At 39.6% G+C, this 15947-nt stretch overlaps 1 protein-coding gene across 5 annotated transcripts; it reads left to right on the top strand.

Annotated features, from left to right (window-relative positions):
* The first annotated feature begins 1348 nt into the window (after nucleotides 1–1348).
* hgs (hepatocyte growth factor-regulated tyrosine kinase substrate) lies at nucleotides 1349–15937 on the top strand. 5 transcript variants are annotated; one of them, XM_084743778.1, is made up of 20 exons: nucleotides 1349–1521; nucleotides 3742–3826; nucleotides 3984–4059; nucleotides 4180–4272; nucleotides 6106–6229; nucleotides 7037–7089; nucleotides 7236–7304; nucleotides 7422–7546; nucleotides 9185–9269; nucleotides 10194–10292; nucleotides 10379–10474; nucleotides 10582–10620; nucleotides 10726–10890; nucleotides 11023–11233; nucleotides 11638–11810; nucleotides 11901–12041; nucleotides 12144–12327; nucleotides 12888–13024; nucleotides 13120–13302; nucleotides 14557–15937. In XM_084743778.1, the coding sequence occupies exons 1-20, from the start codon at nucleotides 1485–1487 to the stop codon at nucleotides 14656–14658; spliced, it is 2277 nt and encodes a 758-aa protein (XP_084599904.1). In that variant the 5' UTR covers nucleotides 1349–1484; the 3' UTR covers nucleotides 14659–15937. The 5 variants fall into 5 exon arrangements, with proteins under 5 accessions (XP_084599904.1, XP_084599901.1, XP_084599902.1 ...); XM_084743775.1 differs by having other exon boundaries at nucleotides 9158–9269; XM_084743776.1 differs by having other exon boundaries at nucleotides 1350–1521; nucleotides 6112–6229; nucleotides 9158–9269; nucleotides 11020–11233.
* Nucleotides 15938–15947: the final 10 nt, after the last annotated feature.

Below are 15947 nucleotides of genomic sequence, written 5' to 3'. Positions count from 1 at the left end.
CAGCGCTACAATAACAATGGGCACCAGTGTCCCAGTGCCAGGTAGTGACTCATACATGACCTAAGTAGGCCTATACCGATGTTGGTAGAGTAATGCTGGGAGTACAGTAAGACAGTCTGTGCTATTTTAACTGTACAATTGTAATAGGGAAAACATTGAGTGAGACAAATGCTCTGTTTACATTGTAAATAATTAGTGTAGTGCCTCAAAGTAAATGTAAAGGTATGGCACCAACATGATAGTAACAATAATCAAACAGATAATAAGTGTAGCGATGAATCAGATCATTCACAGTGAGGTGAAGCATCCACTGGGCCAACTACACAACATTCACTTCAATCCAAAGAGGTTTTATTTGCATGTCCATAATAAAATACAGTACTGCTAAAGCATGCTGTACACGCCCAATTTCAATAAAGTTGGGATGCTGTGTTAAATTTAAATAAAAACAGACTGCAATGATCTGTGAAACCTTTTAACATATATTCAGTTGAATTCAATATAAAGACAAAATATCTACTGTTCAAAATGATTAAGACTCTCTTGACTGAATTCGATGCCTTCAGGGGCATGTTTAGTACAGTGATACATCACTTTTTCTTTTAACAACTGGGAACATTGATTGTCGAAGTTTCAAAAATGAAAACTGTCTTGCTTAATATATAGCTTAAAGTGTTCAATTGTCCAGGGCCTCCATTGTCATATTTTGCATTTCCTAGTGCACCACACATTTTTAATGGGAGACAGGACTGGCCACTTTGCTGCCCAAACCCTTTTACTATGAAGTCATGCTGTTGTAACACAAGCACACTGCAGGGACATCGTCTGGATGGCAGCATATGTTGCTCCAAAACCTGCATGTACATTTAAGCATTAATGGGGCCTTCACAGATGAGACAGTTATAGCCATGCTTTGGGCAGTAACGCACTCCCATACCATCACAGAGTCTCTGAAAATGGTTTGCAAATCACGGCATTCTGTTTTTATTTATGTTTTACACAGCGTCCCAACATTTTTTTGGAATAGGGGTTGCACAAAGTAAAACATCACAACTAATAAAACATAATGATACTGTACCGCTCAGTGACCTGTTCAAGACACAGTGTGGTTTTCAATATCATCACTGAATCTGAATACATTACTCAAGAAAACACAAATAATGCACTGGAAATGGTTACTCCCTCTGCCTGAAGTTGCTGATTAATATTTGGGGGGAAAATAATTTCCATAATGTAATGCAGCAACATTTAGCGTACTACTTTTTACACAAGTACTTAAAATACTTGCACGTGTCCACCGGTAGAGGGAGGAAGTTCCTGTGTTGTTATTTGTCCGGCGGAAGAGGGAAGTAGGAAGAGCCGTACAGCTGTGCTCTGTGGCTAACAGAGAAGCTAACAGGCTAACAAGCTCAACGGTGAAAATACCAGGATCCCGTTCACTAAACAAGACTCCTCCACAGCTACTGTGAGACTTTGAATCTAACATGGGGAAAGGTGGAGGCACATTTGAGAGGCTTCTGGGTAAGTTATCAGCACGTTTTTAAGTTAATAGTTTATTAGCCAACTACGAGTCAAAGTGCGATGTTTTCCAGCGTATTGTTTTGACAGACATTGCTGGGGCTGTGGCTCTCAGGCCAGCTAGGTTAGCTAATTTTAGCCTGCTAACAATTTCGCTGCTATTGTTTGGAGGCCCATATAGGCTCGCTAGATTTAGCAGCACGACTAAATACAATCACGTTTCTCCGCTGTTTCTTGTCAAGAGTCTGATCAAACCTATATTACCTTATCCTTGTGTTATCTTCGTGCTGTTAGCTAAGCTGAACCAATGAGGTTCATATCAGCTCCACACAGGATCATGTATTAACGTTAGCTATTGATTCACACCAACAGTAATGTTACTGAATAACTGATGACATGGCTCTGGTGTCCATTAAAGTCAGACAACCAAGAGCAACCTTGTCAGAAGCGAGATACTGAAGACTTTTAGTGTTGTCCTAAGTTTTTTTTTTTTTTTAAGTTCACAACAGGTTGATTAGCTGGCTGCTTGACGGGAATAATTAGCTGCTAATCTATTCCTTGTATACATCAACCTTAGACTTAATTAGAGCCTTTTCCATTAAAATACAGTTGGCAAAGGTAAGGTGGCTAATTAGCTTAGCTTACCCTGGTATTATCCCATGATAAAAAGCAATTTAGCCATACAATGCAGTTAGGGTAGGTATGTTTTATGAGTCAGCTAAAGTTAAACATGATGCACTGGCAGGTATTTATACTGTATGTACTAAACACACCTATCCCCCATCTCAACATTACTGTTGTTTTTACACTATAATATGTACCACTGCTGTATATATTGTTGTGTATTTTTTGTTGTTTGCATATTTTTCCGCCTCTTCTTTCTATTTTTCCATGTTCTTGTGTATAGTAGTAAATGCACGTTTTTTTATATATATATATATATTGTCCAAAATGACATCAGGGCACTGAAACAGTAAATATTTACTGATATATTTAATAAGTATAAATAGCTATGAATACAAAACCACAAATACATAAAAAAATATATATAGGTATTAAACCTGAATTTTGAAAAAGATCAAATATACATGGAATGCATCCTATTTAGCTAACAAAAAATAACCCAGTCTGCTTTGTGTTTTGTAAAAAAAAACAACATATAAGCATAACAAACAACATATATGGTGACACCAGTATGGACCGATGTGTCGGTCAGGCTCTAGGTCTGTGCTGAAAACAAGTGCATGTTTCATACTGCACCTCCATCTGGGAGACTGTTACTGATTTTGTTACTGATCGTCTAGAGTTTTACTCTGGTTCATCTGGCAACAGTAATAATTTCCCCCTGCTGTCTGCTGTGAGGTAATTTGAAACACAGAAATGTAGAAATACATACAATGTAAGCGCAATGTCAGCTTACTCAATTAAGTTCCTAAAACTAGATGTAGAAACAGAGCCTCAAGAGCAGGTACAAAGCAAAACCATCTTTAAGGTCTTTATCATGTCAGCTGATACTGTGCCATAGCTTGTGCCTAGTCCCAAAGATACAATGCCACAAACAAATTGCCAGACAGTCAAGCTAAAACTTTTTAAAATAGTTTATTTAGTATCAAAATAGTACATTGATGCGAATAGTACAACATAATTAATAGTAAATTGCAATGATACAAAAAAGTAAAATCCCAGCTGATATTGTTTCTTATATCACAGTGTTGCACATCACAAGGTTAACAGATAAAACTCTTGTTCATTTCTTGACACAACTTCGTAATTTCTGAACTTGATGTAGTTCAGAATGCTTTTCAGTTGTCTTTCCGTCATGAGATTTATCGTCTCATCTTCTGCCACATTTATTACTGTATAATGATTCTCAAAGAGAAAATATCACTGTAAAATTGCATGAACTCAAGAGAACAACAACAGAACTACAAATTACAGCCTCCAAAGTGATCATATAGTTGATTCAACGGCTCTTTAAAACTAGAAAAAAACCTTCACGAAAGCAGGATTTGGAGGATTGTAGACATACAGTACATTATATATTTTTATAAAACCCTGGTTAACATTGTTTTGACAAAGTAAGACTAATTCATCCAGAACTGTAATGTGAGCAGGAGGAGGCTTGTTATTTTTTGTGACATGTTGGTTTGGTGTAACAGATACTGTGTGATGGATATTAGACAATACATGTATTAAAGCTTTAACCATTTGCACTAATTACAGACAAAGCCACCAGTCAGCTGCTGCTGGAGACTGACTGGGAGTCCATCCTGCAAATCTGTGATCTTATACGACAAGGAGATGCACAGTGAGTGACTTTGTGCACTTCTCTCTCATTTATATTACATAATTTATATCCCCAGCTGTTGAAGTTGAAAAAAGTCCATCTGAGTATTAGGTTCATCTCTTGACTTGATTTATTTCCTGGACCTTCTTTAGAGAAATATTTGTTTTTGTTCTTCCAGAGCTAAATATGCAATCGGGGCCATTAAGAAGAAACTAAATGACAAAAATCCACATGTTGCCCTCTACGCTCTTGAGGTAAGATGTTTGTACAGTCGGAAATGAGCTCCTGAATTAACTCTGCTTAGTGTGCTTTTTTGCCAGGTTTTTTTGTAGAAAGGTGCTTTGATGAACTTGATGAATTGATTTACTTTTCAGGTCCTGGAGTCAGTGGTGAAGAACTGTGGCCAGACAGTTCATGATGAGGTAGCGAGTAAACAAACCATGGAGGAACTGAAGGATTTACTCAAGGTGACCTTTGTTCTATTAATATGTTGAACTTCATAACTTAGCTGTTGAATTTCCAACATGCTGACTTCAGTCTGATTCATTTTGAGTTGCTACAGTCAGAATCCCTACACAAGTTAGAAGCATACATTTGTCTGTCTTTTCATTGTGAAGTTGAATTTGCTGACAAATTTTCACTTTGAGCTTTTGTAGAATGGAATTAATGCATACAGCTAAAGATTATTTTCATAATCAATTAATCTGTCAGTATTTTTGATGGACCAGGTCTTTAGCCTATAGTTCCTTTTATACAGCCTGTTTGAGGCGGGACTGTTGCGCCTTTAATCTACTACATGCAGTGGGGGGCATTGTTGTTTCAACTCTGATCTGTCAGCGGAGCTACTAATCGAGCCGAATCGAGTTCTGTGTAAAAGGGTGAGCTAACAGGACATGACGCTATTGAGTTACATGATCACTGCTGCTTGCGATTGTTTTTTTTAAACTATGTACTTACATATTTCTCAGCTGTGTCTAAGCAGAGAGCAAGAGACACAAGTGGGCACAGACAAAGACACACGTGAGAAATCGTTACAAAAGGCGATACTTTGAACTTAGTGCAGAAAAAAACGACACACTGTTTATCCAGGAGCATATAAAAAGCTTTACATTATAAATTCATGAGGTTATCATCTCCATCTATGATTAGGAAAGAGTAGAGGAGCAGAATTACTTGCTGACTGGTGCAATTGTTACACTTCTTCAAAAAAAAATCATACACTTAGGAATTTAACCAATTTATTAACCAACAATGTGTGTTTTGTTTGCCATTTCACTGGATTCACAGATTTTCTCACGGTTTAGTTTGGTCTGCCTTGTTAGTCGAGAATTGGCAGTATTTGTGCTGGATTTGATGTTGTTTTGTTTGGTGGCACCATTTGTTCAATAAGGACAGAAAATACACAGAATTTGCAGCCATACTGGGGCACAATTATGGTGGAGTTGTTTGATTCAGTGTAAAAAACCAAAGGTGGTGTAATGACAAGCCTTTGTTACGGCACTATTGCAAGATCTCTGTGTAAAAAGAGTTAAAGTCAGAAAATTGTAAAAACTACCCACTGCAGTTTCTTAGAGCTCTGTGTAACATCTTCAGATGTCTTGTGTTATTTGACGATCAGCCCACAACCCAAAAATATTCAGATTAGCATGACCTAAAACAGAGATATGTAATATGCTGAAAACAGCAAATATATGGCATTTTTGGTTGCTAAATTACTGAAATGATTAATAAATTATCAAAATGTTTGCTATTTGTTTCACCTCAAAGAGGTTATACACAGATAATATCTGTGTAACTATGTATTAATCTCCTGCCCTCCTCTGTCAGAGTAACATGTAAATAAGCAGTGTGAAGTTTGAATTCAGTGTTTTACAGGTTTTACACAAACAGGCTGGTTTGTCTGACTGTATTTTGGCTGGAAGCCTGATCACCTTTCCCACCGTCTCTCTCCTCTTGATAACTGCTCGCTGCAGTCAGACAGCTGGCTGCATTACAGCATGAGCTAGCAAAATCTGATTGGATCCTTGCTGTGTCATGTGACACAAGCTCCAGCAGGCCATGCTGCTTTCCACTTCCTGTTGATGTCATAGCCTTGTGACAGGAGGGTTTTTTTTTTCTGACTAAAGGGAGGGACTTCCCACCTCAGCTTATATTATCAAACAGCATGTTTTTCTTGTTTTTATTCAGTTTGTGTCTCAAAAGCTCAGTTGTACCAACAGACAAGTGGAATATAAACACAAGAGGGACTTTATTCTGTAAAGACAAGTTTAATTCACTCTGTGTGGTTCTTTTACCACCAGAAACAGACGGAACCAAACGTCAGAAACAAGATCCTTTACCTGATCCAGGCCTGGGCTCACGCCTTCCGCAACGAACCCAAATATAAGGTGGTTCAAGACACCTATCAGATCATGAAAGTGGAAGGTAAGTGGACACCTGTACGTGAGCTGTATTTTACTTTTTTCCCTCCATCAAGCTTTCCTGAAAGGAAGGTTCTCTGAAAATATAATTACCCGGATAAATGATTCCCAAATATGTTATAGCCAGTGTTAATTCTGACAAGAATTTTTAATTTAATTTTAGTCTTGGTGGCTTTCCTGAAAATTTTAGTGAGGTTTAAGTTTTTCTTTTGCTTTCTTTTTTAACCTTAAACCTTAAAGTTCTTTCATATATCAGATTAGTTGCATCCTAAATCAACAAATTAGCTTAGTGGGGCACATTATAACAACGTAACTCTTTGTATTTGATATTAAATCACAGAAACTGAGATTGTGCAGTAGATGTCCAATAGAAACTATAAAGAGAAAATAGAGACTTTTTATATTAATAAGGTCTTCTGCTAAATTTGATATCATGTTTCACTCAGTTGAACTCTGTTCAGCATTATAAATGCATCTTTGAGGTAGACAAGCATTTTGTGGGAAACACTGGGTTTATTCATGCTACATGGTGCTAAAATTAATGCTTTATGTTAAATGTTTGCTGCATGAGTGGATGTATCTTAATGAGTCTAAAATAAATCATAGTTATTTTTTAAAATGAGAAATTAAAAAATTATGTTAACGGAGCAGGGCATCGTGCCCTGAATCCACACACACAGAACATTTTATATCAACATTATGTTACATCAATATATGTATATTTATTTAATTTATTCATGCATTTAGTTCTGTTAATGTGCTACTAGTACCAGACTGTATATTTAACAGGTGTGCTTTTCTTTTCCCACAGGTCATGTGTTCCCTGAGTTTAAGGAGAGCGATGCGATGTTTGCAGCTGAGAGGGTGAGATATTTTGTTTTTCTTGTCTCACTGAAGTAGAGTTAGCTTTATGAGGTGTCAGTAGAATCAGCAGGAGTTGGTTAGAAGAGACTGCACACAACTCTCCTGTGATCTGTAGTAAGACGTGATGTGTGTCTGCTTTGCCTCAGGCTCCAGACTGGGTTGATGCTGAAGAGTGCCACCGGTGCAGAGTCCAGTTTGGAGTTATGACACGAAAGGTAGGCCGGGCTTTCCTGAAACTAGGCCACTTGAAGATTTTATGGTTACAGCAGTGTTTATATGTTTACAGCGCGTGTGCGGAAGTTGACCTTGATTACCGTTCTTTGCTTTTCCAGCACCACTGTCGAGCCTGTGGCCAGATTTTCTGTGGAAAGTGTTCGTCTAAGTACTCGACCATTCCGAAGTTTGGCATCGAGAAGGAAGTGCGTGTGTGTGAGCCGTGCTTTGAGCTGCTTAACAAGTGAGTCCACTGATCTGAACCACCAGAATGAGTGTGTGTTCCAGTCTGTTCGCGTGTGTCTGTTTCCGGCAAAGTAGATAACTGCTGCATTAGCTGCAGTATTATTGTCTCGCTTACTTATTGCTGTATACTTTGTTGTTGAGTGTGTATTTGTTTTAGTTTTTTTGTTCTTGATTACTGATGGTCTCTACTGCTTCTTAGTTTAGGGAAAAAGATTTTAAAATTTTGACTTCCTCTTCTGTAATCTTTGTTCACACTTAGTCATGCATTGAACCTCAATTTCTGTGGAAATTGTTTCTTTTTTCCCACCCGTCATGTTATTGGCCCAGTTTGTCTGGGCTAGTAATATTGCAAAAACAGATTTCTCTGAAATTTTGTGGGAAGTTAAATCATTGACCAGAAAAGAACCAATTGTTTTTTAGTTAGTTTGTTTTTTTTAAGTCATGTTGCCATTTGTAATGTACATGCTGTACATTATAAATCCTACAGTCATTGTAAACCTTGAAAAGATTTAAAATATTCTTTTCTAGACATGGGACAGTCATGGAAATCATGGAAAGTTTTAATATGCTTCTGCACATGACGTTTCCTTTACTATCTGACACGTTTCTTAATTTTCTCCCACATTCCTTCTATTCCTTCACGTAGGCCAACGCCCTGAAATGTTATTAGGGTAGACTTTGAATCGGAAATTTCTGAATAATGCTGATCAAGTGTACATTTAGTATGCCATGGCTCTCTAATGATATAAACCTTGGTTAGAAACCAAACAAGATAATGACTAAAGTGCAGGATGTGGGTTTAGCAAAATAGTTTTGATGTTGACAGTACAGGGGAGGCAGCCCTCAGGAGTCATGCTAAGGGAGCACATCCAATATGAGAGGATCGTGAGAGATGATTTATCAGTCCAGGCCTTTTTCAACTTGATTAGAACCACAGCAAGACCAGCAAGTGGATCTGGTTCTGCCTCTGACCAGAGCTGTATAATACAGTTCTGTTCATGTGTTAATAGGTTATGAATTGTCCTGGAAATTTTATTATGGGACCTTGAAAAGTCCTGGAAAAGCTTAGAAATTTTGTTTATGAAAATATGTGGGAAGAACCCTGAATGTATTCCATGCATTTCCCATATTAACATGTTGTTGCAACTACAGTCCTATAAATGTTTGTGTGACAAAAAAAGGTTTTAATTCAGTAATACATTGTGCAGTTAAATGATTTAAGCATATTATCCACTCTGAGCAATGCTGCAACATTTAATAGCATTTGGTCTGTAAATGGCTCTGTCAAAACATGAAATGGTATTTAGTCTCACTGACTTGATATTTTGCATTGTTAAACCTTGTAGAGGCTTAACATTCTCATAATTTAGGCATTCATTTAAACTCAGGAAGAGTATACATGCTTTGATGCTCATCTGAACGTAGGACAAAACTTTTTATATTATTAGAAAAAAAAAGATTTTGCAGCATTGACAGAGGTTTGCATTTCTTTGACTGTGGAATCTCTCTCATATTGTTGTGTTTTTTGAGAAATTGTGTCATTTGAAGCAGCATGTTCTCCTCTGATTTAAAAGGTTGTTTGTCCTCCCTGATCCCTTTTCCTCACCAGCCACCCCTCCCTCTCTCCTCCCCTTAGGAAAGCTGAAGGTAAAGCCCCGTCTTCAGGCCCTGCTGAGCTGCCCCCTGAGTACCTGACCAGCCCGCTGTCCCAACAGTCACAGGTAATCAGTGTTTCTCACAGGACCGTGGACCCTCTACTGTGGTTCAGGGACATGGTCCCCTGGGAGAAAGTTATGTACATTTTACTGTGCCATCACACGCATATATCGTTTGGACTGGTCCCTCAGAGGTTGCTGCAGGAAAGTGAGAGTTTTGTGCATTTACATATGAACACATGTTCATGCACACCATTTTTATCTTTTCCCAGCTGCCATTTATAAACACAGTTGCCTGTTGGTGGTTATTAAACATAATAACTAGTTGAATTACTCTCACTTTGGTCAGGCACAAACTCAAAGACAGACCAGGAGATGCATACAGAGAGATGCTCTGCAAGCTAGCATGTGAAATTAATGTTACTGTTAGTTGCTCATATCAAACTTTGGGTTGCTGACTGACTGGAACGGAGAAATGTGTTGCTGAAGTACTCACACAAAAACCACGTAGTGTGTTATTTATTTATTTTATCTTCATTCAATCAGATAAATCGATTGAAAACCGGTGATAGTTTTATGAATGGACTGATACCAATGAATCAGTCGCTGGGTGCGGATTGATGGCCAGTTGACAAGACAGTACGGGTTCCAGCGATGAGCACTGGCGAATGGCGAGATGGTAGATGACATCCAGTTAAAAATAAATTTCTTGGAAGCAAACCTGTGGATTGCATCACCATAATCCAGTGATGATAAGTGTAGAAATATACTTGGTTCATTATGAAACTGTGGTGGGACAAATTAGGCTTTAGACTCCAGATAATTAGTGGGAAATACTGGGTAGTTATTTAGAAAGTAAGTACAAGTTGAAACCGAGATGCCGTAGATGGTCAGATTGGTCACAGCTGAAATGTGTATTGGTCTGTTTGTTTAATTCAGCCTGCTCTGTAGTGGAAGATGAATCTCAGTATTGGTTTGCTTTCTCACCAGATGCCCCCCAAGAGAGACGAGGCAGCACTGCAGGAGGAGGAAGAACTGCAGCTGGCCATTGCCCTTTCCCAAAGCGAGGCCGAGGAGAAGGAGCGGATGGTGGGTTGCACAGCTGAAACTTTACTTTGTATTTCAACTGCCTTTTTACAGAGAGAAACTGATAAATGCCTGTGTGTGTCTAACAGAGGCAGAAAAACTCCTATTCAATGTATCCCAAAGCTGATCCCACTCCAGTGACCTCCTCGGCACCACCAGTCAGCACCCTCTACACCTCCCCTGTGGTAATTATGTACACAACCAAACATGATTAAAACAAGGTTTAAAGGTGCTGATTTTATCTCAAATTATTGTAATATGTTAAGTAAAAGTAATTGTATACTCTCTCCAGAATTCTTCTGCTCCATCAGCTGAAGATGTCGACCCTGAGGTACATGTGGTGTCCTTCTTTTCCTCATTACCTGCATTAAGGTAGACTAATGGAAATCTTTCATCATGCTTATAATACTGGTGATTATCTGTCACATTATTCCAGCTGGCCCGCTACCTGAACAGAACGTACTGGGAGAAGAAACAGGAAGAGGCTCGCAAGAGTCCCACCCCCTCAGCCCCTGCCCCAGTGCCATTGGCTGAGCCGCTTCCAGCAATCAGTCAGCCTGTAGAAAGTCACGTCCCTGTTCAGCCAGTCAGCATAGTGGAGGTATGTTTAAATGCAGTGCTGGGAGCAAATGTTTGTAGTAGTATTTTTCTTTTGTATTGAGCTGAATCGTAGTGTGCAGACCACAAATGACTTTGTGTGTTTTGCCCCCCCTCTCGTCCTCTCTTTCAGCAGCAGTACCAGAACGGGGAGTCAGAGGAGAACCATGAGCAGTTCCTGAAGGCTCTGCAGAACGCTGTTACCACCTTCCTCAACCGCATGAAGAGCAACCACATGCGCGGGCGCAGCATCACCAACGACAGCGCCGTGCTCTCACTCTTCCAATCCATCAATAACATGCATCCACAGCTGCTGGACATTCTCAACCAGCTGGATGAGAAGCGATGTGAGTTATTGTTATAGCTTTATGTTTATTTCATTTTACTTTTTATTTTCAGAAAAGTTTAGTTCCTAGAGTGTATTTGCTCATTTTAGTTTAGTTTATGTTTGATAAAAATTTTAAGTTTTAGTTTAGGTTTTTTAAAAGAGAAATTATAAGAAAGAAGAAGCTTCTACTACATTTTTTAATGAATACATTTATACAGATTAGAAATAGGTAAAACTACGTGCCTTATTCTTTAATGTGTGACAGCAATATGTATATATACATATAAAATACACTATATGGGAAAAATAGAAGAAGATAAAGTAAATAACCGATAAGAAGTGGAAGAATTATATACACAAATGCATTCCTTTAATCCTGCATGTCCAGCCTCTGAACTATCACATCATGTATGTTGTCCACAGTGTACTATGAAGGGCTGCAGGACAAGCTGGCTCAGGTGCGTGATGCTCGGGCGGCCCTCAATGCCCTTCGGGACGAACATAGAGAAAAACTTCGCCGTGCCGCTGAGGAGGCAGAGAGACAGAGGCAGATCCAGCTGGCACAGAAACTGGAGATCATGAGGCAGAAGAAACAGGTCCTGAAAGAAGGCTCTTCACTAGAAGGACATGCAGATATTGATGCACTATTCATCACATGCTCACAAGTGTTTGTCTTTGAACTGCAGGAGTACCTGGAGATGCAGAGACAGCTGGCCATCCAGCGCCTCCAGGAGCAGGAGAAGGAGAGGCAAATGCGTCTGGAGCAGCAGAAGCACACGATCCAGATGAGAGCCCAAATGCCTGCTTTCTCTCTGCCCTACGCCCAGGTACACAAGGCACACTCCTTCATCAGCTATCAAAAATAAACTATTTCTAAGGAAGAAGTTTGGGATAAGTGTCTAATAATGTCTGTACGTGTCGTCACACAGATGCAGTCTTTGCCCCCCAATGTGGCAGGAGGTGTGGTGTACCAGCCTGGTGCTCCACCCAGCTACCCGGGCACCTTCAGCCCTGCTGGTTCTGTGGAGGGTTCACCTATGCACAACATCTATATGAACCAGCCTGGGCAGACCGCACCACCACAGTACCAAGCTATGCCCGGTGCTGCCACAGGTGAGGAGAACAACAAGAAAAAACATGCAAAGAATGCTTTGAAATACTTTTTGATAGGACTAAAAAATTACACTCAGTCAGGAAACATTTGACCTGAAACTTTAAAGGGGTAATTCATAGTACTTGAACCAGGGTTGTATGAAATATGTATCCATAATCAGTGTAACCGTATGCTATATTTTTGCTGCTTTACCTTGACGCAGGAAACTGCAGTTATTTAAGCCAAATATTGCCCTCTGTTGCTCAACCAAACTCCATTGGCAAAAGGAATAATTTTACCTTGCAGGACACAGGAGTTGCTGGTTGTAGGCTGCTTCAATTTCTTAGTTTGTTTTTGTTGTTGTGTGACTTTGGTGTTTTTAAGGGTTAGATTAGATTCAACAAAGCCACACAATAACACAAAGAAACTAACAGACTGATGCAATGATAGCCCAACAACTCCCACTGTAATCTGCAAGGTAAAATTACTGATTTCGGCCTATGGAAAACCCAATCTATCCCTTAAATGTTTTTATTTAATTTTGTTCCTGTGTGTGACTATTTGTCTTCTCTTCCTTCAGACCCCAATATGGTCAATGCGTACATGTACCAGGCTGCAGGCACCAATGGGCAGCCTGCTCCTCCTCCTGGTCAGGCTCCACCGACTACTAGTCCACCCTATTCGAACTATCAGCCCACACCCACACAGGGCTACCAGGTCTGACCGACTCCCATTTTAATTTTCTACGCTACACTACATAAGCTAAAATAAAATAATTATCCCACTAACTGTTTTGTCTGTGTTTTGTGCAGAATGTGGTCTCTCAGGCCCAGAGTATGCCCCCGATGTCCCAGGCTGCCCCGACCAATGGCATGGGTTACATGGGCTACCAGCCGTACAGCATGCAGAATATGATTTCAGCGTTGCCAGGACAGGACCCCAATATGCCCCCCCAACAGCCGTACATGCCAGGCCAGCAGCCCATGTACCAACAGGTTAGCCACTCATTATTTCTTCCTTTGCTACCAGAGCATACTGTGGTAAATTAGCTTTCTGTGCTACAGAGAAATCTGTAATACATTTGCTGTAATAAATCATAAACTGAATGTGATACGTCTTCAGAGATTAAGGAAACACGCTAAATTAAACACTTGCTTCTCTGACAATAATGTTACAGCTGCAGTGTCCTCCTTTGAAATTTGTATTACGGACGGTAAATTGTGTTTTTGTTTGCCCATTTCCTGTTAATTAGAGTTCACCAAATGAGTTGGTGTCTGTTGTAACAAATCATTAATAATCTTTTAGAAGGAGTAGAGGTTTCTGATGGTTAAACAGAGAAATATGTTAGTGGCATCTGACAGGCAGAAGGAAGTGAGTCACTAAACGCAAACTCCAGAGAGTGTATCTTCTGAGCAATCTAAAAGGGTTTTCATCTGTGTTGTGTTTAAACAGAAAATAATAAACAGGACATGGAGACATAGTAAAATGAACAGCTTCTTTTTATTTTCTCCCACATTAATCCATTAATCCTCAACTAGTGGAGCACCTGTGCTCCTGTTGTTTTTGATGTGTTACCATAGTGACGATGATCCTTGCTTGCGACTATCAGGAGCTGATACTTCTTGAAACTTTTTACAAGCAGCAGAGCCACTGACAATGTTATTCTCTTTAGCCAGCAGCTGGCCTACATCACTGTTAATATCTCAATATGACTGTAGAAGTAGATATAAATGTTAAAAATACTGCACTGCATCATTTTCATTTCTGATTTTTTTTCAGGGGAAAAAAACATGTTTGTGCTTTCTGTGTGGTTTATTATTAGTCTTAACCTGCTGCCCGCCCACAATTAGGTCACCCAGTGGGTATCTGACCTGGTGCAGGTCTCTAGCTTCGTTACATGTAATGTTATAAATAAATAGCAAAATGTTCTAAATGAATAACAGTGTTTAAAATGAAAGTTTTGATTTACCAAACTTATTCAGTTTCTAGAAGGAGTTCTTTAGGTGAACCCGGGATCTCAGTTCCATCACCATTACACTGTTTATTGCATCTTAAAGAAAACTAAAATTAAAAAATTGCAAATCTCCGCTGTTTACATCTGGCAGTTGTGGTACCATTGCAGTAAGTGCTTCACCACCTATTGCCTGGGGGAGAGCTGCACTTTCTTTATTTTTAAACTTATCCAGGTTATTTCAGTCTGCCCCAATTTTCATATTTTTTTTACCTCTACTCTGCTCCTGTCTTGCCAGGTGGCTCCCCCTGGTGGCCCTCAGCAGCAGCAGCCGCAGCAGCAGCAGGCCCCTCAGCCTGTGCCGGGCAGCGCAGAGGCACAGCTCATCTCCTTCGACTGAAAGCCCACATGCTGCAGGGTCTCTCACACACACACACTACACCCTCTCTCCTCCTTTTGGTCTTTTCCCGTCACTCTCTGGACTCTGAGGATGCCCTCTGGAAACACACACACACACACACACACACACCTCCCATCTCCCACCCTGCTGTGATGTTGTGGCAATGTAAAATATTGTGATGATGTTGCAGAACTGTTGCTCTCCTTGCCTCTCCCCCACTGAAGTACGTGAACGCGGGGTGAAGCTGCAAGAGAGGGCACCATAACCCCGACTCTTTCTCCCTCCTCCTCCTCCTCCCCCTTTCCAGCTGATATGTATGTAGTATTTCCTTATTAAATGAATTACTGAAGCTCAGAAATAGTCAGTGGTATTAAAGTTAAAAATGAATAAGAAAATATGATAATTGAGGAGAAAAAAAAGATAAGACATAACCATCCTTTGTCTCATATTTTTCTAAAGCAAAATTTGCATGTTAAATTTCAAATATTTTCCCCAAACGGGAGTGAATTATTGCAACCTGTCATCTGTACGTGCTGTTGAAGAGATTGTGGGGAGAAAGATTGATGTCCGGGGAGAGAAAGCACAGTCTGAAAAGGCCTGAAAATAAAATGGCTCTATCTCACATCTCCATAATTCTACAGCTCACCGTTCGTTGTGGTTTTCGGTTCCATCCCAAACACAAAACGGGCTCATCTTATCTCGTTTTAGCATTTATTTGTTGTGCGCTGCTTGGAATATTCAGTTTCTTTTTAATGTAGTTTCTTAAATGATGAAACACATCGCAGGGATTGTACATTGTGGGAGGAGTGTTTAAAAAAAATTAGCTGGGTGGTTGTTAAATCCTCACTTAATATACTTTAATAGATTAAATCATTGAAATTACACAACTAGTGACCATAAAATATACATGCTAAAGCAGTCCAGCAACTCTAATAGCATCCTGTGTCTCTTTATTAAAATGACGATCCTCACAAAAACAAGACTGACAGAAGAGTAGTTAGGATGTTAACCTGTAATTAACCGCAGATGGCCTCCAGGCACCACATCTTGTATGCATTTGGTTGTAACTGTCACAGATACAAATATATACATACTAAATACAGGTGGGCAGTCTTTTCTAAAGTGTACTTGGCTCTCCAGAAATGTGGAAATGCTTGCAGAGTGAACATGACGCACCCTTCAGTTGCTGTCTGTGAACTTCTTTATTCCATCATACTGATCTGTCTGACTTTAAAGTAATTTTGAAATTATATTTAATAAATATCTGGTTCTTATTGTCCACTTGCTTC

Source organism: Lutjanus erythropterus, chromosome 19 (genome assembly GCF_056507025.1).
Source record: "Lutjanus erythropterus isolate fLutEry1 chromosome 19, fLutEry1.hap2, whole genome shotgun sequence".
In the NCBI taxonomy this organism is placed as follows: Eukaryota; Metazoa; Chordata; class Actinopteri; order Lutjaniformes; family Lutjanidae; genus Lutjanus; species Lutjanus erythropterus.
The sequence above is the reverse complement of the archived record's forward strand: the minus strand, read 5'-3'. Positions and strand labels throughout refer to the sequence as shown.

Excerpts from the sequence above, each read along its gene's own strand:
- hgs (XM_084743774.1), top strand. The coding sequence starts at position 1,485 with ATGGGGAAAGGTGGAGGCACATTTGAGAGGCTTCTGG. Across the intron at positions 10,621-10,725 it reads CTGAAGATGTCGACCCTGAG|CTGGCCCGCTACCTGAACAG; the intron begins GTACATGTGGTG and ends ACATTATTCCAG. Across the intron at positions 13,303-14,556 it reads AGCAGCCCATGTACCAACAG|GTGGCTCCCCCTGGTGGCCC; the intron begins GTTAGCCACTCA and ends CTGTCTTGCCAG.